General features: G+C 40.8%; 1 protein-coding gene across 2 annotated transcripts; it reads left to right on the top strand.

Moving 5' to 3' along the window:
- Window positions 1–13,638: 13,638 nt before the first annotated feature.
- Window positions 13,639–17,560, top strand: LOC143027959 (uncharacterized). Of its 2 annotated transcripts, XM_076189604.1 has the most exons (5): window positions 13,639–13,995; window positions 14,353–15,433; window positions 15,569–15,899; window positions 16,036–16,170; window positions 16,679–17,560. In XM_076189604.1, the coding sequence occupies exons 2-5, from the start codon at window positions 14,992–14,994 to the stop codon at window positions 17,550–17,552; spliced, it is 1,782 nt and encodes a 593-aa protein (XP_076045719.1). In that variant the 5' UTR covers window positions 13,639–13,995; window positions 14,353–14,991; the 3' UTR covers window positions 17,553–17,560. The 2 variants fall into 2 exon arrangements, with proteins under 2 accessions (XP_076045719.1, XP_076045718.1); XM_076189603.1 differs by lacking the exon at window positions 13,639–13,995 and having other exon boundaries at window positions 14,215–15,433.
- The last annotated feature ends 8,245 nt before the right edge of the window (window positions 17,561–25,805 follow it).

The raw sequence follows: 25,805 nt of genomic DNA, 5'->3' as shown, positions 1-25,805 counted from the left end.
GTGGCGGGGGAGATTGGAGAAAGAGGTGGGGCGCGGGGGGGTTACGGGGTGTGGGGTGTGGGGGGCTGGGCTGGGGGGAGATTTGGGGTCCGGGGCAAAAATGAGGCCGACTAGAGGCCGGAAGATTCGGTGGGATAAATAGGGTCGTATAGCGTCTGGGAAATCAGCCTCTTCAGCACGGTGTTTTACTTTATAAACTCCATATATATATATATATATATATATATATATATATATATATATATATATATATATATATATATGTATTTACCTAGTTGTATTTACCTAGTTGTATTTTACGGGAAGGGGAGCTATGCTCGTGGGGTCCCGTCTTCATATCTCATTTTATCTAAACTATTTTTAAATTCATGTATTGTTTTTGCACACACCACTTTCTCATCTAACTTGTTCCAACTGTCTATTGCTCTGTGAGGAAAGCTGTTCTTTTTAAAATCTCTTCTATAGCTGTCTTTTTTTATTTTCTTTCCGTGTCCTCTTGTATTTCTGTCATCCCATTTTATCAGATTCTCTCTATCAGTAATTTCTATGCCTTTCATGATTCTGTAAATAGCTATCAAATCTCCTCTCTCTCTTCTTTGCTCTAGTGTCTGTAGTTTAAGTTTTTGTAGTCTCTCTTCATATGATAGTTTTGAGAGTGTTGGTGCCAGTTTTGTAATTGCTCTTTGTATTCTTTCAAGTTTTTTTATACATTTTTTTGTACTTGGTGACCATATCGTTGCTGCATATTCCAATCTTGGTCTTATCAGGGTGATTAGGATTTTCCTCACCATTTCTTCATCCAGGTATGTAAATGCCACTTTGATTGTTCTTATTAAATTATAAGTTTCTCCAAAAATCTTATTTATATGTTTCTCAGGTGACATATTATTCATAACAATGACTCCCAGGTCCTTCTCATTTTCTACTTTTTTTATTCCTTCTTCTCCCAAATTATATGATCCTGTTATTCTGTTTTTGCTTTTTCCAAATTCCATTATACTACACTTTTTTGTATTGAACTCCATCTCCCACTTCCTACTCCATTCTTGTACTTTATTTAGATCTCTCTGTAGTGATTCACAATCTTCTTCAGTTTTCACTCTTTTCAGTAATTTTGCATCATCTGCAAAGAAGCTCATATAGCTTTCAATTCCTTCATCCATATCATTAATATATATAGCAAACATTATTGGGGCCAGAACTGTTCCCTGCGGGACACCGCTTATTACTTCATTCCATTTTGAGTGCTGATCTCTTATCACTACTCTCATTTTTCTTTCTTGCAAAAAGTCTTCCATCCAATTTAGCAATTTACCTTGTATTCCTCCTTCATATTCTAATTTCTTAAGCAACTTCTTATGTGGTACTTTGTCAAAAGCTTTTTTTAGGTCTAGAAATGCACAATCAGCCCATCCATCTCTTTCTTGTATTATATCTATTAGTCTTGAATAGAAACATATTAAATTGGTGACGCATGATCGTCCTTGTCTGAATCCAAATTGCCTTGGATTTAGTACGTTGTTTTTTTCCAAGTATTTTACCCATCTACTTTTGATAATTCTTTCACATATTTTTGCTATTGTACTTGTTAGAGAGACTGGTCTATAGTTGGTAGGTTCTTCTTTATTTCCTCCTTTATATATAGGTACTATATTTGCTTTTTTCCAATCTTCTGGAACTTTTCCTTCTTTTAAGGAACTGCTTATTATGCTATGTATTTTGTCTGCCAGTTCATTCCTGCATTCTTTCAGAATCCAGTTTGCTATTTCATCTGGCCCATGCGATTTTCTGACATCAAAATTACCCAAGTGTGTCAATATTTCATTCTTTGTTACTTCTATTTCTTCCATAGGGGGGACTTTTTCCTTCCACTCAATCTCTTCAGGTTGTATATTTTCCCTTGTAAACACTGATTTAAAATGTTTGTTCATAATTTCTGCCATTTCCATTTCCTCAGTGTATTCAACTCCTCCTTGTCTTAATTTCTCTAAGTCTTGTTTGTTTTTCAGTTTATTGTTTACAAATCTGTAGAATAGTTTTGGTTGATCTTTACACTTTTCTATAACATCTTTTTCATATTTTCTTTTTTCCTCTCTGCACTTTTGTACATATTCATTTCTATAACCATTATATATTTTCCATTTTACAGGTCTTCTGTCTTTTTTCCATCTGTTCCAGGCTTTGTCTCTTTTGTCCTTTAACTCCCTACAACTTTTGTTGTACCAGCATTTTACATATTCTTTTTCTTGTTTTTGTCTTGGGACATACTTTTCCACTCCTTTTTTGTAAATTTTTGTCAAAATATTCCATTTCTCTTCCACTGTTGTTTCTTCTTTGTATATTTCTTCCCAGTTTTCTTGTTGGAAGAATTCTCTTATTTTATCAAAGTTTGTTTTTTCATACATCATTCTTCCTTTTCTATATTGTTCATTTCTTTTCATATATTTTTCTTCATTAAGTTCCAGTTCAATCAATATGTGGTCACTTTTACCTATTGGTGTTTTATATTCAATCTTGTCCACTATTCTAGGTTCAGATGTAATTATTAAGTCTAGCCTCGATGGTTCTTCTTCATTTCTATACCTAGTGTTCTCTTGTATCCATTGTGTCATTGAATGGTCAGTAATCATCTCAAGTAGAGCATTTCCCCATGAGTCATCACCACTCTTTACTGTCATTTCTTCCCAGCAGATTTCTTTGCAATTAAAGTCGCCCATCATAACTATTCTTCCTCCGTCTTCCATTATTTTAGTTAATGCTATCTTTGTGTCCTCTAACATACTTTTATGTTCACTCTCCTCCCATGAGGCTGTTTTCGGAGGCACATAATTGATCACAAATTTTCTGCTCTTCTTATCTCGGTCTTCCACTTCTATCATAATCATCTCTACTGTATTCTTTCCATATATGACACCTTTCACGTTTATATCCTTCTTAGTCAGGAACATAACTCCACCCCCTTGTTTTTTCTCTCTGTTTCTAATCCAATAATTGTATGTATCATGTCCTACACTGTTGGGTGGTAGTGGGCCTTTTAATTTTGTTTCTACAATTCCCATTATGTCCGGTTCTTTTTCTTTCAAATAATCATTCAGTTCATTCAATCCTGTTATCAATCCATCTATATTTGTGTAAGACACTCTTAGTTTTCTGCCACTTCCATTGTATTCTCTGTTTCTCTTATGTTTTTCTTTAGTATGTCGAACTGCTTTATTTTCATGTTCACTACTCTCCAATAGAATCTCTCTTTCTCTGACTCCGTTCTTTCCTCGTTTTTTGCCTTAGCTTCAATTCTTTTCTGCTTTTCTGCCTCTCTTTCCTCCTTATTCATTTCTCTTTTTATCCATACCTTTTTATATTGATCATTTGTTGCTAGTTTCCCTGTCTTGGATAGAATTTTCTCTGCTGTTGTTTGTGACCTGAATTTAATCTTAATTGGTCTGGTCTTATCTGTACTATATTTTCCGAGTCTGAATTTTTCCTCAATTTCCTTTATAATTTCTGGTTCATCTTCCTGGACTAATTTTAATAAACTGCTTACTCTTTCATTTTCCTCCTTGATTCTTGCGGTTCTATCTGGGTTATGTTTCTCTTCCATTCCTAATATAATTATACATTTCTTTTTGTCAGCTAATTCTCTTACTATATTCTCCTTCTGTCTCATCACTTTAATAACTGAGTCTTCATTATGTTCTTTCAATTGCTGTTTGACTATGTCAGTGAATGAAACCTTATTCCCTTCTTGAGTTATTCTCCAATTTTTAGCTTCTGTAGCTATTTTCTCTCTGTTTTCATTACTATTCTTCTTCAATTTCTCATTCTCCTCCTTTACATTTCCTAACTGTCTTTTTAGGTCCTCTATTTCTTCAGTTAAGTTTCTGTTAGCCTTCTCTAGTTGTTCCAACCTTTCAATTCTTTGGAAAATGGAGTCTACGTTACCTAACTTACGCTCCAAGTCCTCGATCACCTTATCAACTCTCTCCTCTAGTCTTATCAGTCGGGGGGGGGGGGGGTTGTGTCCCCCCCACCCTCTTTAAATCCCTGGAACATATTCTCGTCACTTTCTTCTGTATTGCTCCTCTCTATACTTCTAATCTTTACATTTTTATTAGACATGTCATCCTCACTCAGTCGTTTGTTTACCTTCCGCTTGTCTGGCTGGGCCAAGTCTACTCCCTCCTCATTTCCTTCCATTTCCCTCAGTAATCCCTCCCCTTTTCCTCTTTCCCTACTTTCCCACTACTCCACGAGCAATTTCCCCCCCACCCTGCAAAAACACTAGGCACTTCTCTTTGCGTTGGAATCCACAGACTTCAGTTTTCTTCAGAACGTCATCCAAGCCGTCCATTCGCTGAAGTGTGTGTTTGTGTGTGTGTGGTTGTATACACGCGCACACACATTCATAATCCAAATATACATTTCATATTACGTGTACACGTTTTACATTACATATACGCATTTCAATTACACATATCCATATTCCATAATATGTATTTAAGCCCATAACATATATGGGCATTTTACTTTATATGTACACATTCCTTACTCTACATGTATACTTCGTATTATACATGCGTGCACACACACACAGGCACAGCGAGAGACAAAGAGAAAATTTATCCAGATATATGTATTTTAAAGAGCCGAAAAGAACAAAGAGAAAATATCCAGTTCGAAGAGAAGTTCATCCGGTGTAGAGAATCTAATTGTCTTGAGAGGTGTTTACAAACTTCTATATTTTCTAACACATAAACACCAGACTATTACAAAGGCGGAGAATGCCGACAGGAGACCTTTTGATCCATATCTAGGTCGGATGCGAAAAAAAAAAAAAAAATCATATTAATAATAAAACAATAAATAAAAAACTATAATAATGTAAATAACAAATAAAATACATAAATAAATGCATAGGTATAGTTAAATAATAAACAAACAGGTAAATAGTAAATAATAATAAATGAAAATCAGACAGACAAATGATGACAAAACAAAAGCAAATAATATAAGATAAATTATAATCATTACAGCATCTTACTTAGGTATTTATCTAACTGATTCTTAAAGCTTCGAACTGAACTACATTGCACTACCTGTGCAGGAAGTTTATTCCATTCATTTACTACACGGTTGGCAAAGTTGTTTCTACCTACTTCCAAATTGAATCTATTTCCGGATAGTTTGAGACCATTGTTTCTTGTCTGATTCTCATTCAATGTGAAAATTTTGTCACTTTTGATGTTGTCAATTCCCTTTAAAATCTTAAAGACCTGTATCAAGTCACCTCTGAGTCTACGCTTTGTTAGGGAAAACAGATTCATGTGTTTTAGTCGATTTTCGTATGATTTATTTTTTATATTTGGAATCAGTTTTGTGGCTCGCCGTTGTACTTTTTCCAGTCTGTCAATGTCTTTAATGAGATTTGGTGACCATACAGAAACAGCATATTCCAAATGTGGACGAACTAACAATTTATATAGCTTGTTAATGAGTGATGGACTTTTGAAATCAAAAGATCGCGCAATGAGTCCCAGAATCTTATTTGCTTTCTCAGAGGCTGAAATACACTGCTTGGATGATTTGAGGTCGTTACTGATAATTACGCCGAGATCTTTTTCACTATCCACTTTTGTTAACGAATTACCAAATAACTTGTAATCGTACTTACTGTTATTTTTACCTATGTGCATTACCTTGCATTTACTTGTGTTAAATTTCATTAGCCACTTTTCAGACCATTGCTGTAATTGATCTAAATCTTCTTGAATATCTAATTGGTTTGAGTGATCATTTGCCATTCCGCACAGTTTTGTATCATCAGCAAATTTGGAAACAGTAGATTTTAGTCCATGGTCTATATCATTTATATATATGAATAGAAGTGGCCCAAGAACGGAACCCTGAGGAACTCCACTTGCAACACTTTTCCATCCAGAAGTATTTCCATTTAAAACAACTCTGTTTTCGACCATTCAACCAATTACTAGTCCAACCTAATAGGCTACCACTTATTCCATGCAAAGCTAATTTAGTAAGTAGTCTTTCGGTTGGGACGGTATCAAAAGCTTTTGCAAAGTTTAAATATATTAAATCTATATTGTTTCTTTTGTCACAATTCGAGATAACTGTGTTGTAGAATTCTAGTAAGTTAGTCACGCAAGAACGTTTCCGTCTGAAACCATGCTGGCTATCATTTATCAAACGGTTACTTTCTAAATGATGTTCGATAGCATCTCTGATGATAGTTTCCATTATTTTTCCTACGATTGAAGTCAAACTTATAGGCCTATAGTTATTTGGTTTCTTTTTGTCACCTTTTTTGAATATGGGAGTAACGTTAGCTAGCTTCCATTCTCTTGGGACATCTCCGGATATGATGGATTTCTTGAAAATATATTCTAATGGAACAACAATCTCATTTTTTATTTCCTTTAAGATTCTTGGATGCCAACCGTCAGGCCCTGGTGGTTGGTCTTTACATTTTTCTATGACATCTTTCTCGTATTTTCTTTTTTCTTCTCTGCACACTTGTACATATTAATTTCTGTAACTAGTATATATTTTCCATTTTTCAGGTCTTTTGTTTTTTGTATAACAAAACTTGAAAGAATACAAAGAGCAATTACAAAATTGGCACCAACACACTCAAAACTATCATATGAAGAGAGACTAGCAAAACTTGAGCTACAGACATTAGAGCAAAGAAGAGAGAGAGGAGATTTGATAACTATAGAATCATTTAAAGGCATAGAAACTATTGATAGAGAGGATCTAATAAAATGGGATGATAGATATACAAGATATACAAGAGGACATGGAAAGAAAATCAAGAAAGACAGTTATAGAAGAGATCTAAAAGAGAACAGCTTTCCCCACAGAGTAATAGACATTTGGAACAAGTTAGATGAGAAAGTGGTGTGTGCAAAAACAATACATGAATTTAAAAAGTTTAGATAAAATCAGATATGAAGACGGGACACCACGAACATAGCTCCCCTTCCCGTAAAATACAACTAGGTAAATACACACACAAAGATAGAACTATACACGATTGTTACTCCTCGCCTGTATACTATAATTAGGTACACGCACACGCGCGCGAGCACGTTCATGGTCATCTCCCTTCTGCATTTTTTCTTCTGTAGTTTGTAACTTGAGGAAATTCGACTCTTGGGAAATTGCCAAGAGCTATGGGTAACACTTTCTGCGCCATTGTCGAGAGAGTTTTTGTGCTTGGCGACCTTCTCCGGATCTTCCGTCGAGGAGTTCGAAAGACGGCGGTCGACATCGAAGACTCGAGGATGCCCGACTGGGAGGACATTTACGCCGACTTCGAGACCAATAGGAGCGAGTTCGAGAGCGAAGAAGAGTTCGTGGATGCTCTCTCTGACCTTGAGGACAACAGAGACGACATCGAAGAACTTAGCTTCAAGAACGAGGTCCTCTTTGAAAGGCTGGCCAACGAGCAGCAGTCAAAGGAAGCCCAACAAAACCCCATAAGCATAGAGGACCAATTGAAATAGCTCGCCCGACAACAGGAAAGGATGACCCTTCTCGAGGAAGAGGTACATCGTCTCGAGGCCGAGCGTAATAAAGAACAAATCGCTCACCTCGAGACTCAAGGCAAGCTTCTGGAAGCTCAAGAGTCCTTGAATAGAGTCTCCAAGTTGGCTGAAGAACGGGAAGAACGTTTTAGGCGAGAGGAAAGAAAATTGGCGACCAGGGCTAACACGTTCCAGAGTATCTTATTCAGAGAAAAGATACGAAAACTGGAATTCAGTGCTCAAATAAAGATGCTGGAAAAGGATCTGCACAAGACGAAGGCCGACACGGACGCCCACTTAGAAAAAATAGCCCTTTTAGAAAAAGCACAGAAAATCGAAAACGAGCAGCGCGAGCTCTCGTTCAAAGCTCGCATCAGCTTTGCCCAGTTAGAAAAAACAGCCCTGATCAAAAAAGCCCAAAAAATTGAAAAAGCGTACCGTGGCCTTTTGTTCAGAGTTCGCCATTTTGAACAGGACGCCCAGAGGCGAAGAAACGTCTTCAGAAGTCAGTTCGTGGGGCCATCTTCCAATTCGAGAGGAGAAACCAGTATCAACAGCCCTTACACAAGAAGCCCATTGAAGCTCGTTTCAAAATTATGAAATGCTATTAATATGACTTTCCTAACACGCCTTAATACAGATCGTTCAGGTCCTATGATCCCAACCCCACTTCAACTCAAAAAGGGGGATTTAGCGACTTCCCGGAGCCCCTTTATAATTATCTGGGGCAGCCCCTCAGCTGAATAAAGTCTGTTGCCATTAAACACTGGATTAATGGAATTCTTCAAAGTGGTGATATTCATTAAGACAAGCTGAATGAAATAGTCTGGTGTTTATGTGTTAGAAAATATAGAAGTTTGTAAACACCCCTCAAGACAATTAGATTCTCTACACCGGATGAACTTCTCTTCGAACTGGATATTTTCTCTTTGTTCTTTTCTTCGCGGGGCGGCCCTGTGATCCTCTCTTTTCGGCTCTTTAAAATACATATATCTGGATAAATTTTCTCTTTGTCTCTCGCTGTGCCTGTGTGTGTGTGCACGCATGTATAATACGAAGTATACATGTAGAGTAAGGAATGTGTACATATAAAGTAAAATGCCCATATATGTTATGGGCTTAAATACATATTATGGAATATGGATATGTGTAATTGAAATGCGTATATGTAATGTAAAACGTGTACACGTAATATGAAATGTATATTTGGATTATGAATGTGTGTGCGCGTGTATACACACACACACACACAATATATATATATATATATATATACACACACACACACACACACACACATATATATATATATATGGAGTTTATAAAGTAAAACACCGTGCTGAAGAGGCTGATTTCCCAGACGCTATACGACCCTATTTATCCCACCGAATCTTCCGGCCTCATTTTTGCCCCGGACCCCAAATCTCCCCCCAGCCCAGCCACCCACACCCAACACCCCGTAACCCCCCCTCGCCCCACCTCTTTCTCCAATCTCCCCCTCCTCGACCTTCTCCCGGCCGCCAATGCTGTTGTTGCCAGCCTTGGGAGGAGGCGTGGGGAGAAGGGAGGGGGGCTGGGGAAAGAAGAAGGGTCTTGGAAATGGACTTCGGAGAGCTTTTGGGCCCAAAAGGAGAAGAAGACTGCCGAGGGGGATCGAAGGCGCCACGAAGGAGTCTGCTCGAACTCGAGAATGAAAATTTGAACACTTCAAAGGTTGAGCGGGAGATAAGACCTCAGGAGGAGGAGGAAGAGGAGGATGAAAAGGAAGAGGGAGGAAGAGGAGGGAAGAAGAAAAGGTTCAGAGGATGGGTCTATTAATGGCGGTCGAGCAGAACTTTGCCGCTGTATACGGTAGCCTCGCTGCCACCTTCACTCCTCGTCCTCTTCTCTTTCCTCTTCCTTCTCCTCCTATTCATCTTTCCCCTCTTTCCTTCTATTCTTCTCATTTTCTCCTCCTTCTCCTCTCTCTTCTTCCTCCTCTTTCCTATTCCTTCTCTGTTTCCAGCTCCTCCTCCATATCTTCCCCTTCTTTCCTTCTGTTCTTCTCACTTTCACCTATTCCTAATCTTCTCTTCTTCCTATTTGTCCCTCCTCCTCTCCTCTTCTCTTTTTCTCTTCTTCTTCCCAACCCCTTCTCCTTCTATTTTCTCTCTCCTCGTCTTCGCTCCTCTCTCGTACGTCTCCTTTCTCCACCTCGTCCTCCTTCCTGGTTTTATCTTTCTTTTTTTCAGATTTTGAGTGGGACTTCTTTCCCGCGCCCTCGTACACCACGAAGATTCTCGCTTCGAACTTCTCTTTGGCAGAATCGGTGTTCTTGCCTTCACATCTTTCAAGTTCCTCTTCCTCCTCCTTCTTCTTCTCCTCCTCCTCCTCCTCCCTCTTCTTCTTCTCCTACTCACCCTCCTACTCCTCCTCCTTCTCCTTGGTCTTCTTATACTTCCTCTTCTCCTCCCCTCTCACCTCTTTATCCTCGTCTTCCTCCTTCTCCTTGGTCTTCTTATACTTTTTATTTTTCTTCACCTTTTCTTCTTCTTCCACTTCTTATATTCCTTCTTTTTTCCCTCCTTATTCTCTTTATTTTCTTCTTCTCTAGTTCTCTTTGTTGCGAATGCTACAAGGCAGGACAGGGCAGAGTAGCAGCAGGGGGGTTTGGGGTTGATGGATCTTGGAGAACTGCTGCCCAATCCCTTCACTTGACTTCTTATTTGTTCCATTATCGTGGCTACAGACTGAGTGACTTGCTGGAGGTAGTTCTCCAGCCAGGTGGGGAAAGGGCAGATTATGTGTGGGCAGATTTTCTAGCCCTTTCCCAATGTGAGGCAAGCAAAGTGGATCAAAAGAACGGTTTAGATGTCCAAGCAACTGCTGAGCTGTATTGCTGCAGTACCATGGGCCTGCATCACTTTGTGTGGGATGTGATGAGGATATTTCCAGAGATCACTTTTTGCCCTTTACTTTTTTTAGTAATGTCCCCTGTGGGGCTACAGGGAGAAGGATGCCTAGTCCCAATCCCCACCCCTTTTTTCTCGCCTCTTACGATCTAAGTGGAAATACTTGGTGGCAGTATTCTTTTCCCCCACCACAGAGTAGGTAGGCAAAAAAGGAAATGAATATTTAGAGAAATTGTACAGGAGAGTAACAAGGGGTTGGGGGACAGCATAACGGAGGGACAGTCGTAGTATACAAGTGTCATAATTTCTCTATGAACAGAGTTTTCCCCTATCACAGACAAAATGATGTGTGGCTCTGGTCTGTAGGGGCACCCCATATACACCCTAAAGTATCAACTGCATGTTACTTTGCCACAATAACATGCAGCCAATACCCCAGACGGAAATGTCACCCTGGCTGTTCAACTTGTACATGGATGGGGTAGTGCGAGAGGTAAATGCAAGGGTAGTGGGTCAGGGATTGGAGATTGTTAAAGAAAATGGAGAAAAGTGGAAGGTGAGCCAGCTGTTGTTTGCGGACGACACTGCGCTTGTGGCAGGATCGGAGGAGGGATTGAGGAAGTTAGTGACAGAGTTTGGGGGAGTGTATGATAGAAGAAAGCTGAAGATAAATTTGGGTAAAAGTAAGGTGATGATATGTTCAAGGGGTGAAAGTGGCAGCAGACTGGAAGTGAGCATTAAGGGAGAGCGACTGGAGGAAGTGGATAGTTTTAGATACTTGGGTGCAAATGTGGCAGAAAAAGGTGGAGTGGAGGTGGAGGTAGAATGTAAATTGAGAGAAGCAAGTAAATGCCTTGGTGGATTAAAAAGTGTAATGAGGAATAGACATTTGAGAATGGATGCTAAGAGGAGACAGTATGAAGGAGTGATTGTGTCAATAGCACTGTATGGGACAGAAACATGGAACATAAGAAGGAGTTTGAATGTGTTTGAGATTAGGTGTCTGAGAAGTATGATGGGGGTTACTAGGCTAGATAGAGTGAGAAATGAGGAGGTGAGGAGGAGAACAGGGGTGGAAAGGGAGTTGGGAGATAGGGTTGATGGAAGAGTATTAGGATGGTTTGGACACATGGAAAGAATGAGTGAAGAAAGACTAGTAAAAGAGGTATGGAAGGCAGATGTGGAGGGAGTGAACATGAGGGGACGCCTTAATACAGATCGTTCAGGTCCTATGATCCCAACCCCACTTCAACTCAAAAAAGGGGGATTTAACGATTTCCCGGAGCCCCTTTATAATTATCTGGGGCAGCCCCTCAGCTGAATAAAGTCTGTTGCCATTAAATACTGGATTAATGGAATTCTTCAAAGTGGTGATATTCATTAAGACAAGCTGAATGAAATAGTCTGGTGTTTATGTGTTAGAAAATATAGAAGTTTGTAAACACCTCTCAAGACAATTAGATTCTCTACACCGGATGAACTTCTCTTCGAACTGGATATTTTCTCTTTGTTCTTTTCTTCGCGGGGCGGCCCTGTGATCCTCTCTTTTCGGCTCTTTAAAATACATATATCTGGATAAATTTTCTCTTTGTCTCTCGCTGTGCCTGTGTGTGTGTGTGTGTGTGTGTGTGTGTGTGTGTGTGTGTGTGCACGCATGTATAATACGAAGTATACATGCAGAGTAAGGAATGTGCACATATAAAGTAAAATGCCCATATATGTTATGGGCTTAAATACATATGAAATGTGGATATGTGCAATTGAAATGCGTATATGTAATGTAAAACGTGTACACACACACACACACACACACATATATATATATAATACATATATATGTCTATCTAAATATATATATATATATATACATATATGAAGTATAAAAAGCAGGGGTGTGCAACCTTTTTTCCCCAAAGGGCCACAAGTCACAACTCTGTTGGTATGGAGGGCCACACAACTAACCTTACTACTTCATGTTATTTACTACGATCGAAGACATTATGTGAGATTATACTGATAAAGATAGATAATTAGTTTGTTACTGATTTTATCTATATTGGGATCACAAAAATAAGAATTGTCCGAAACAAATGTATTTTCCTTACTATAAATGAGCAAATGAAAGCCTACCGTACCTTATCATCTCTGAGGGCCGCACTATAACTTAATTATTTTGAGGAGAAAGGGAGGGATGGCCTCAATGAAAGTCTTTGAGGGCCGCAGGTTGCACAGGGCTGATATAAAGTAAAACCCCGTGCTGGAGAGGCTGATTTCCCAGACGCTATACGACCATATTTATCCCACCGAATCTTCCGGCCTCTAGTCAGCCTCATTTTTGCCCCGGGCCCATGCACTCACGTCAAAGATGAGACAAATCCGTGTACGTTTCTCGCTGTGTAGGTGAACAGTTGCCAGATGTCGCTAGCCATTTATAGAATCGTCCTGTTTTCAAAAAAGGATGTGTTTGTTGGATAATCATTTCACTTTGTGTAACAATTAGACTCTATAGGTAACGTTTATTCTAGTTCTAGTTAGGTATATAATTTCAAATATGATAATGATGCCATAAGATAGCGCTGTGCAGGAATTTGCAAACAGAAGTACGTGTATCTGCAAACATATAGTCACGTGCTGGGAGGTTGGTACGATGCATTGCATGTAGCTAGATAATGTAGGCCCTTGTGGACACTTAGTTGTAAGCCGAGGTATTTAATATATACTATAATAAGGAGCAATGTGCCTCTGTGTATACTTCTTTCTGTGTGTGGTTATGTGCGTAATGTCTGTCAATTAAGATACGCCGGAAAAACGATCTTCTAGAAAAAGTGAAGATGAAAATAGTGTGATTCAAAACTTAAACATTAAAAAAGACTAGGTAATAAAATCTTATATGTCATTTGACAGTGACTTGGATGCGCTTTTGGTTTAAAATATAACAATTGAAAATGTTATATCAAAAGTAATCGCCTAAGCAACGAAATAATAAATTTATTTCGAAAAAATGTGCATTTTAATTTATTAATAAATAGTTAAAGGAGATCGAAATCGAATAACAAGAGAAATCAGAATCCCGTGATTTTCAGGGGCGTTTACACTAATATTTCATAATCTTCCTAAATAATAAATAAAAATGTAACTGTATTCTAAAATAAAGGCAATTACCTAGAGAACATTTATTTGAATGACTCATGCTAAATTGTTTTCATTGATTATTAGTTAGTATATATTTGTGATTGATTTGAAATAAGTTAGGTATAGGAAATGAAACAGTAATATGGAAACATCAATGTATTTTAGCATTTGGTAGATTTTTTAATATGTTTAAGGCTAAATTCCTTTTCCTTTTTGTTATCTTGCCTTTCAGTAAGGCAGCTTTGCCTCTTGGTTGGCCAAACTGACGCCTAGCAATGGTCGTTGGCTGACAAGGAATTTTTCTCTTTGCCGCCCCCGATGCCTTAAAAATAGTGCAGCCTGCAGTCCGAAGGAAAGTATTAACCTGCGCAGGATTTCTGCAGGATTTCAGCCTCTGTTCAAATACCGCAAAGGAGCTGAGCATGCAGGTGCTTTTAGTTCTTTTTAATTCTCTATTGATCATGCTTGTGAACTCATCAATGCTGGTGTCAATTGATTGATTTTCATTTGTTGTCTGTGCGGAGGTCTCGATAACGACAGCTACATCTCCTTGCTCATCGTCACGTGCAGCTGGTTCTTTATTAACATGAGATACTGCATTAACAGGTGTATCAGCAAATAAGCCATCGAAAAAATTCAAGGTCGGCATCGGTTTGTCGCCGTATATCACCTTATACAAGACTTCTTTTTCAGCAACAGTGCAGGCGTATAGTTGTGGAAGGCGAACTGCGCTGTACTGCGACGCTGCTAATTGATGTTTGCAAACGCTTCCTGTGTTTCCACAGAGGCAGCTGCACATGCCGATTGAGAGGTCCACATTGTAACAAATGCCCTCTTGTGAAGCTGACTTAACAGTATAAACTGTTCCTCCAGCATGAGTGACAGCGCACATTGGAATGGTGCTGGTGGCGCTCTTACAACGATGGATCATGTAACAACAATAGGGATGGATAGAAGATGGATTATGCTTCTTATCCCGTATCATTTTTACGCAAAACAGCTAATAAATTTAGTATAAAACCGCAACAAAATGAAGTAGTACCACCGCAAGTGTAAAACAATTTTCATGACTCACTGTACATGTGTGCAGTTGGTACAGAGAGATAAAAAAAATCGTGAACAATTCTTGCAGTAGGTAAGAGAACTTTATATTTTATTTTCATGTCGGTGATGCGTGTAACTATTTTTACAAATTATGCAGCATACCTATCGAATAAGCTTCTTATCTCGTACCATTGCTATTGAAATCAGCAAAAAGAAAAAGACTAAAAGACCATCGTACCACAAGATTAGTTCAATTATGTTTTATTTTTTATCATACTGTATCTAGGCACTTGTAGAGCAGCGCGTCTTAATTTCATAAAAAGTGCGTACTTATATCTACTAAATATATAACTAACAATGTGAACCAATATTTTAAAGGCATGCTAGGTGCCCAAGCTCGACGCCATCACCAGCTGAAGAATGATTTTGAAAGTGACATCGCTCTGCTGGCAGATAGAAGAGTGAATCCCACATTAGACGCTGTAGTCAGTCTGAGGGCAAGATGGACGGCAGAGAACCACGGTAATTTCGATGACATGTCCGTCTTGGATGCCATGCAGCGAACCAAGAACAAAATGCCGCAGCATCTCATCAATTTTGCAGAGACTCCTGGCGGATACGTTGCAGTTCTCGTCACCGATTTTATGTATAGGATCCACAAGGAAATGCAATCAGCATGCGAGGTGGTGTTTGTGGACACGACTAGTCACGTGGACAAGACCAACTGTTCACTTACTATCCTTGTCTGCTCGAGCGCAGCTGGGGGTCTTCCCCTCGGGGTCATCTTATCATCAACCCAAACTAAAGAAGATTATCTCAGAGGTACGTCACATAACAAAAATTGCAATTAAAATTATACTAACACATATGTAACTAGAAGTAATCTGCTGATTAAGATTTTTTAATTCAAATAGGTAGCTTTATATTTGACTTTATTTCCACTTTAATGTTTTGCAGGTTTCACTCTTCTTCAAGCTATGCTGGGTGACGTCGCGTTCAACGGCAAGCTGCACCCTGAGTGCTTCATCACTGATGACAGTGACGCTGAGCGAGGAGCATTGCACGAGGTGTGGCCTCAGAGCAAGTTGTTCCTCTGCGTGTTCCATGTCCTGCAGGCCGCATGGCGCTGGTTATGGAATTCCAGAAATAAAGTCGCCAACGAACATCGAAAACCCCTGATTTCTGTTCTCAAGAAGCTGGTGTACGCAGAGTCCATATGTTCTTTCGAAGAAATATGGTTAGAGTTCCTAAACTCAGAACTCTCGCAAAATAACGTCAAATGTACCGAGTTAGTAACTACTTACAAACTCATGTAAATTATAATGCACATACAAAATATTTAATATGGTTACACAATAATATGTGATATAATAACATAAATTAACTATTAAGTTGTAGTATCTTAAGAATTGTACTTGTTTCAGGTACTTTAGATCAGCAGTAGAACGCAGGGAAGAGTGGAGCCTACCATGGAGATGTGGCTTTCTACTACGGGGTCACAACACCAACAATATGTGTGAAAGCATGATGATGGTGATTAAGGACATCGTGCTCAACAGGTATTGTAATGCCAAGACATTTTATAGCAGTTGCTTTTTATGGAAGGAAATTGCTAAATAGCGAGATGGTAGCCTAGTCATCATCTACCTCAGTTTACCGCAATTTTAATTTATTAATATTGAAATTGATTAATAATACATTTATTTTGAGCTAATAGACAGAAAAAAAACATAATCAACTAACACCTATCAAATCAATGCAAACAAAGTGTGATGGTGATGATTAATAAAAAAGTTAATTAAAAAGTTGCAGAATAGTACTTTCAATGTAAAAACACATATTAATTCCTGAAAATATTGCAACCTTGGCGTTTTATACCTATTAAATTTTACTCCTGATTTTGGATTGCAGCAACTTTAAATACTTGATTTTAGATGTTTGATGTATGCAACCCACTTACTTTAGCCTTAGATTTGAGCGTAATTTTAATGTAAATTTTTAATAATAGGAATTCTTTTAATTAACAAAAATTCATAATTGTAATGATTATTTCCTAATTGTGTACAGGAACAAGGCACACAACGGTGCCCAGCTGCTGTTGGTAATGGCTGACGTTTACAACAATTACCTTCGTCTACGGTTGTCAGATGTCCTCCTCAAAAAGGACAGTTCTTGCAAACCTTCCACCAGCACCATTCCAATGTGCGCTGTCACTCATGCTGGAGGAACAGTTTATACTGTTAAGTCAGCTTCACAAGAGGGCATTTGTTACAATGTGGACCTCTCAATCGGCATGTGCAGCTGCCTCTGTGGAAACACAGGAAGCGTTTGCAAACATCAATTAGCAGCGTCGCAGTACAGCGCAGTTCGCCTTCCACAACTATACGCCTGCACTGTTGCTGAAAAAGAAGTCTTGTATAAGGTGATATACGGCGACAAACCGATGCCGACATTGAATTTTTTCGATGGCTTATTTGCTGATACACCTGTTAATGCAGTATCTCATGTTAATAAAGAACCAGCTGCACGTGACGATGAGCAAGGAGATGTAGCTGTCGTTATCGAGACCTCCGCACAGACAACAAATGAAAATCAATCAATTGACACCAGCATTGATGAGTTCACAAGCATGATCAATAGAGAATTAAAAAGAACTAAAAGCACCTGCATGCTCAGCTCCTTTGCGGTATTTGAACAGAGGCTGAAATCCTGCAGAAATCCTGCGCAGGTTAATACTTTCCTTCGGACTGCAGGCTGCACTATTTTTAAGGCATCGGGGGCGGCAAAGAGAAAAATTCCTTGTCAGCCAACGACCATTGCTAGGCGTCAGTTTGGCCAACCAAGAGGCAAAGCTGCCTTACTGAAAGGCAAGATAACAAAAAGGAAAAGGAATTTAGCCTTAAACATATTAAAAAATCTACCAAATGCTAAAATACATTGATGTTTCCATATTACTGTTTCATTTCCTATACCTAACTTATTTCAAATCAATCACAAATATATACTAACTAATAATCAATGAAAACAATTTAGCATGAGGCATTCAAATAAATGTTCTCTAGGTAATTGCCTTTATTTTAGAATACAGTTACATTTTTATTTATTATTTAGGAAGATTATGAAATATTAGTGTAAACGCCCCTGAAAATCACGGGATTCTGATTTCTCTTGTTATTCGATTTCGATCTCCTTTAACTATTTATTAATAAATTAAAATGCACATTTTTTCGAAATAAATTTATTATTTCGTTGCTTAGGCGATTACTTTTGATATAACATTTTCAATTGTTATATTTTAAACCAAAAGCGCATCCAAGTCACTGTCAAATGACATATAAGATTTTATTACCTAGTCTTTTTTAATGTTTAAGTTTTGAATCACACTATTTTCATCTTCACTTTTTCTAGAAGATCGTTTTTCCGGCGTATCTTAATTGACAGACATTACGCACATAACCACACACAGAAAGAAGTATACACAGAGGCACATTGCTCCTTATTATAGTATATATTAAATACCTCGGCTTACAACTAAGTGTCCACAAGGGCCTACATTATCTAGCTACATGCAATGCATCGTACCAACCTCCCAGCACGTGACTATATGTTTGCAGATACACGTACTTCTGTTTGCAAATTCCTGCACAGCGCTATCTTATGGCATCATTATCATATTTGAAATTATATACCTAACTAGAACTAGAATAAACGTTACCTATAGAGTCTAATTGTTACACAAAGTGAAATGATTATCCAACAAACACATCCTTTTTTGAAAACAGGACGATTCTATAAATGGCTAGCGACATCTGGCAACTGTTCACCTACACAGCGAGAAACGTACACGGATTTGTCTCATCTTTGACGTGAGTGCGCCCAGGTTCACAGACTGAACATAAGGTAGAGAAGAGGATTTTTAATTATAGATTATCTAGAGCCAGGAGGATAGTTGAGTGCACATTTGGTATTCTAGTGCAAACCTTCAGAATATATTTAAGGAAACTTAAAGCTATGCCTTCTAACGCTAATGAAATCATTACAACAACATGCATACTTCACAATCTGATACACCCAAATGCTGTTGCATTACCAGATACTGTTGTCATGCCTCCATCAAACACAGTACGTCCAATGAGAGGAAGAGGGGGAAATGCTACAAAGGAGGCTTTTGGCGTGAGAGAAACACTGAGAGATTATTTCAGCTCCCCAGCTGGTTCAAAGCCTTGGCAAAAAGATAAAATATAAGTAGACAAACAAACTTGTGTAGGAATATTTGTTGAGTGAGCTAAGGAGATGCATTTCCGCAGTGGATAATAGGTTGTTATTATACATATGGAATTTCTTTCTTCGGTTAATAATGTGTATTTTTTTCTCTCAGTACCTTGGGAATATGATAAGTATGCAAACATTATTGTATAGGAAAATTGTTTAGTGAGGATAGGAAATGCATTTCCACAGTGGACATTAGGCTATTGTATGGAATTTCTTACCTTCACAACCCAGCTGCCTGCTTATTTCAACACAGCTTCTTCTTTTCGCCACGTTATCACTGTAGTGCAGCGAAGTCAGGTCATACAGCTCTGGTTTACCTTTTGACTAATTCTATTAGCATTTCATCTGAATCCACAAAATTAAAGTAAGTTTTGTAGGTTATATTTTATTCAGTTGGTGCTTATGTATATCCTCGCTGTACGCATTGTCATTGTATCAGTGATAGATAAAAAGAAAACGTATTTTTATAATTTTTCTAACTTTCTCATGATCCCATTGTGGTGTTTCCTTTGGATTATCCATGGTTTGGTAGGACAGAAGGTAACACTACTTGCTTATATGAAGGCTGAATCTCGACTGGAGTGGAGCAGGAGGAGCAGGACCGTGGCAACTGAGTTCACACTGGCGCTCACAGTCCGGTCACGCTCCGCTCTCGCTCCAGTAAAAATATCTTTTGACGGAACCGTGACCGGAGCGAGAGCGGAGCGAGAGCGCCAGTGTGAATGCTTCCATTGAAATTAATGAGACAATATTAGACCGGACCGAGAGCGGAGCGCGACCGGACCGATAGTGTGAATCAAGCCTTAGGGGGCAGTATATCTAGTCTGGACATGCCGTCCACAAGGCTGACAAAATAATGACAATAATAATAATAAAGGTCAAATAATCCCTGAATATTTTACCGTAATATACGATTTTTTAGTTAGAATCAACAGAATATGAAATATTTTTCTCTTATCCTTTCTGCAATAGGGACATTAAATGAAAAAAAAAAAATATGTTTAACTATTTCGCAAGCCAATAGCTATAATAGGCAGTAAGGGATAGTGGAGATGGGAAGTGGTGATGGGGGAGGAGGGGGGAGCGTCACTGAGAACTTTGCCCCGGGGCGGCACTTAGGCATGTAAGGGCTCTGCAACTGCATCGTTTTCTCCGCCATCCACCACACGACGAAGATCCAGGATATGTCGTGGCACTCCCTCGACAGAGATGTTGTTCCGCGAATTTACCTCCGTTACGATACCCCTCGTCCACTGTGAGGTGCACTTACTATCCTTTGGCTTCACCCATACCTCCTCCCCCACCTGTACTGAGGCAGCGCCTTCTTCAGCATTGGCCGGTAGCACCGGCGCTACCCTGGGATGTCGCCAGTCATATTTAGATAAGGCTCTCTGTGGAACCGAGTCTTCGTCTTGGCCTGACCTGGGGGACGTTTTATACCAGAAGAATGCCTCCATGGGCGGTATTATTGCCCCTTCGGCGATGGAATTAATAGTGCGATGGTGTCGTTCTACTATTCCATTTCTGCTCGGCCGGTAAACAGCCCTAAAGAAACGTCTCGTGCTCCATTTGTCCACCATTTCTTTCAGTGCTCCCGACCGAAACGTTGTGCTATTATCCATCAAGATTTCATCCACTGGACCGCGTTCCAGAAATATGTCATTCATCTCCCAATACAATTTCCTCTCCCGTCTCTGTCTTCAGCTCCCGCCAGATGGCGAATCGTCCTGGGCCACAGTCAACCATCGATAAGTACATGCCCCATCGATAGTGGGTTACGTTGACCGCCAACCTCCTCCAGTTCTCTTTTACGATGAGTTCCTCCGTTGCGTCCGATCTTTGGGGCGGGATCTATTGATTAACATCGGACACATCCTCTCACAGACCGCCGAATTTCTTCCCTCGTTATATTCGGATCAACTTTCTTGCTAAGAAAAATGACCTATCAACACCCAGGTTATATGTTCCATGCACCTCCTCCGCGCATAGGGATAACTCTAGCACGTCCTCTTTGTTCTCTCCCGATGGCATTTGGGTTACGCTCAACTTCACGCTGAACTCGTCTATTAATTCCTTCAGGATCCCAAGGCGCCCTTTCACAATGACCTCTGCTGCCCCTTTCGTGCGTATTCTCTTCTCACCCGTCAGAATTGAGTTCATCCATTCCGCCACCGTGGCTGAGTCTGTCCTGATTTCGATCTCTCGTAGCCCCCATTTCAGCGCCAAATTGACTCCTTTTACAACCTCATCCAACTCCGATATGTTGATGTGATGGTAGTCATCCTTTTTGTGTTGCCACGTCCCATCGACTACCACACCTATCTCCAAGACGACACCGGTTGCTATGCTGCTAGCATTACATCTATGTTCTGTTGTGGTGCACTCCACTGTCCTCTCACTGGATCATCGCGTCTCACCTGTCGTACGACTTCACGTACCATCGTGAGGTGAGCGTACCTTCATCGACCTTGTCTCCCCAACCCTTCAACCCTGACTGCCTCTTAATATAACTGCACGCCACATAGAGCCAACCTGGGATCGGGTAGTGACCAACCAATTTGCCACACAGCGAGAAAAGCTCTCGTCTGCTCATCTCGTCCGTTACATCCGGGATCTCGTTGCCTCTCCTGAACATCAGGTTTCTGCCCCCGTCCCTCTATAGTCGCAGTCCCAACACCGTCCCTCCTTCCATCGGTTCCGGCTCCTTTGAGACCAATCCAAACCGAGCTCAGTATTCCACTACGTCCGACGCAGGTACAACAGTATCATCCATTAATATGTCATCGAGATAGGAATCCGTGTTCTTCTTCATCACTTCAGTCTTCTTTAGCACTGTCTTCAGGATCCTCGTCATTATCCTCGGAGCTGAACACACCCCGAATCCCAGTCTCGTCAAGCAATATGTTTTACGTTTATATTCTATAGTTTCTTCGCTACGTGAATTTGCAGGTAAGCCGCCCGTAGATCTACAATCCTAGACACACCCCTCATTTGATGCCATTTGCATAGTCCCGTTACATATATCTACAAAATCATCACCAGTGTGACACCTTACAAACTGGTTCAGCTCTCGGAAGTCCAACACCGGTCGCATTTTGTTCTTGGATGGCTGCACCAATGCCATCAGAGGCAAGATTCCATCCTCCACTGGCTCCTCCCAAGGACCCAAAATTTCCTCATCAATCCACCGATATACTTCGATGTCAAAGTCATCCCTCGCCCCCTTTCCGAGAATCCATTCATAACAGTTGACTTTTTCTTCAATATAAGTTAGTCTCCTTTGAGATGCCACTCTACCTCCCACTTCTGACCATCAAATTTCCATTCTGTACTCGAGTCACGTATCGCTCCAACCCTCGCTTGTCCGGCAACAAACGTGAATTCTCCGAGCTGTGTAAATGCATCCATTCCTCTATGACCGTTCTAATAACAAGCACTCTTAGTCGTATCGGAATGCTCTCCACCGTCATTTCAACTTCCTGGTCACCTTCGCACTTCGCACGCCTTCTGTCAACTGTCATCAGGGCCATATCTCCCTGTCTAACTCCTAAGGTCGCCCGTTACAATCGTGGTTGAACAGCCGGAATCTACTAGTGCCTTTGTACGTCTTCCTCTCATCCAGACATCTACAATTGGCATACAGTTGGGGAGCGTCCTTACATTGATTGGGCAGCAACTCGCACAGCAGCTGCCCTTTGTCCGTTTCCCTGCTCGCACTGTTAAGTGATATATCCTGGTTCTCTACATTCGGAACAGATAGGGAGTAAAGGAGACGAGAGAGAGAGGTTCTCGCCAGGGTGGCAATTCAGGTACAACCTCAGCAACCGGAACACCAATGGCCAATCTCTGGAAGTCAGCACACACGGTACGGATAAGGTTACGTCCACCCGGCCGAAGGTGAGGCCGAGGCATATCAGGGTTGAGTGCCGCCAGGATGACATTGGAGTAGTGAGGAGCCAGATGGGGAGAACGTAGACATTTGATGCTAAAGTGACATTAGCGTATATCCTGTCAACAAGTGGGGTCAAGTTAAGCTCAGTCAGTATGTTGACTATTCTGGTGGAGGCAGGACAGCCCAGGATAAATCGCATGACTCTGTTTTGAAACTTATCAAGGGGTTACAGTGGTGTCTTAGGGAACTGACAGAGCGCAGGAAAAAGGTAGTCAATGACTGATCGTAGGAACAATATGTAGATGGTCCTAGCGACAGGGATAGAAACTCCTTTCACGTTGTTGCCAAGCCACTTGACAGGGATGAATCGTCGCTCCAATCTATCCAGCAGGTCTTTAACGATTGGATGGATACGTTGCCATGCGGGAATGGTTGGGGTGACACGCACGGGGGCACCTAAGTAAGTGTACTGTGTGCAGTGTGGTACAACATTCCCTCCCACGGTGAAGACCGGCAATGTTCGAGGGTTGCGTGTAGAGAATATCCTACTCTTGTCGGGTGAAATTATGAGGCCACAAGCAGCTGATGAAGCATAGAATGAGTGAAGGAAGACCTGAAGATTCTGGGGTGAGTCGGAGTGGATGCAAATGTCGTCAGCATAACACGTGATTGTAGTGCCAGGTAGTAGAGAAAGAAGGCGGTGAACTAGGACATTGAAGAGAGAAGGACTGAGAACGCCGCCTTTTGGAGTACCTAAGTCAAAATTTCTGGAGGTACTGCACGCGCCCCTAAAAAGGACCTGAGCAGTTCTGTTGCTAAGGTAGCTTCTAATCCATCTCAACAAGTTACCCTCGATACCAAAAGTCACGAGCTGATCAAATATGATGTCCCTGTTTGCAATATCAAAGGCACTCTTGAGATCGATGAATGCGACAACACCGGTGGGTGAGAGGCGGGTGTAGAGGTCGAGAAGGCAGTGGTGTGTCCCTCGCTGTGGCAGGAAACCATACAGTCGCGGTGAGAGCTTGGAGTGGAGACGGTTGAGGAATATTCTTTCAAGCACCTCTCTGAAGCACGAGGTTAGAACATAAGAACATAAGAATAAAGGAGACTGCAAAAGACCATAAGGCCTACACTAGGCAGCTCCGTATCCATCACCACCTGTCATCCCCATCCATAAAGTTGTCTAATCGTTTTTTAAAACAACTGATAGTTTCAGCGCTTACTACATGGTTACTAAGTTTATTCCATTCATCGACCACCCTATTAGTAAACCAATTTTTGCCTATTTCCTTCTTAAATCTAAATTTGTCCAGTTTATACCCATTACTGCGAGTCCTGCCCTGTTGTTTTATTTTGATGACCTTGTTTGTATCACCCTTGTTATAGCCTTTGATCCACTTGAACACTTCTATTAGATCACCCCGCACTCTGCGTCTTTCCAGAGAGTGTAAGTTTAGGTGCCTAAGCCTCTCTTCGTAAGGCAAATTTCCGAGTCCTTGTATCATTTTGGTCATTCTTCTCTGTACTGATTCTAGTGAATTTATGTTAGGGAGATGGGACGAAATTTATCAGTGCCGGGTTTAGGTATGGGCACTATGATACTGGAGGTCCAGGCGCTGGGTACGTAACCCCTCTGAAAGCATATTAAAAAGTTGTAAGAGTGGGTTATCTGGGACCTTGTGGAGAAGACGTAAGACAGAGTATGTGATCCCATCTTCACCAGGAGCTGTCGCCGTACCTCGAGTGAAGGCACGCTGAAGCTCCGGTGGTGTGATGGGTACGTCATCCTCTTTATCTACCTGCAACAGAGCATCTACCAAACGGAGGGTACGATGGTTCGCCTGGGAAGAAAGGGCATCTTGAACAGGTGCTGGGAGGTTATCAAGGCGTGATTGTGTAGACCAGGTGTCAATTAATGTCTGGGCATATTCCATCGGACTATGATGGAGTGCAGTGCGGGGTCGTTTCTTTACAATTTTCTTGATTTTGTGCCACATAGTTCCTACGCTGGTAAGATGATTGATGCTGTCAGTAAGGGCATGCCACGAGTCAGTTTGGGCACACTGTTGTAGACCTATCAATTCGTCACGTGACGTCTGATATTGTTCAAGATGGGCAGGAGATGGCTGTCTTTGGAAGGTAAGGTCATGTTCCATCGCCTTCCTCAGCTTTGAGGGCGGCATGTCCAGACTAGAATTGCCGTTCCCCTAACTGTTGCCGACATCTTTCGATAATAATTGGATTTCACGGTTATCCAGGCTTATCCAACTGTATATTCAATTCAATGTTTGTCGTGACCATCATCATTGCTATATTTTGAAGACACGGAGTGCTCGAAACATCCTGTCCCTCGTTTGGCCCTTGAGTTGTTTAGGGGTTTCTTTCGAATAAATACAATCGTCTTGGGGTAGTCACAATATAAGTAAAGGTTTAATTTTAAAGTGTTACTCGACACATGTTCAACCTTTCAACTGCACAGAATGCCCCCCTTAGGTTAAATGAAATCACCTGGCGGCCCCCTGAATAAAGTACAAACTGGTACATACATACACATACCAAGGCTTTTTCCCCCTTACAAGGGAGGTAGCCAAAAAGGAAAAGGCATAAAATCATTCCCACCCATTCCATCCCTAAATACACTCCAACCCCTCCACCCTCCCTCTCATCTTAGCACCTCCTGAATGACGGGTCATCCCTGCACCCTGTCCACTGCCCTGGGTCAGAAGCAGTGTCGCAAGACACAGCACATCCACAGCAACGCCGCTTCATTGAATCGGTGACCCCCCCCCTCTCCGTCCCCCCCCCCCATTGCACGGGGGCTGCGTCAAATTTTGCTCACACATACTACCTCACTCCCGATCCCCACGCCCATTCCACCTCATGCATCACAACATCATCCATATACAACCATTCTCCATTCACCCCTGTCTTCTGTCCTCTCCCGTCCTTCCTCAACAGACATTCCCCTCTTCCCCAAAGCCCCCTTCACCCCATCCATCCACCTCATCCTAGGACGTCCCCTCATGT

This window comes from Oratosquilla oratoria, chromosome 9 (genome assembly GCF_046742065.1).
Source record: "Oratosquilla oratoria isolate Oo_2021 chromosome 9, ASM4674206v1, whole genome shotgun sequence".
NCBI classification, from domain to species: Eukaryota; Metazoa; Arthropoda; class Malacostraca; order Stomatopoda; family Squillidae; genus Oratosquilla; species Oratosquilla oratoria.
This window is presented reverse-complemented; position numbering and strand designations above follow the sequence as displayed.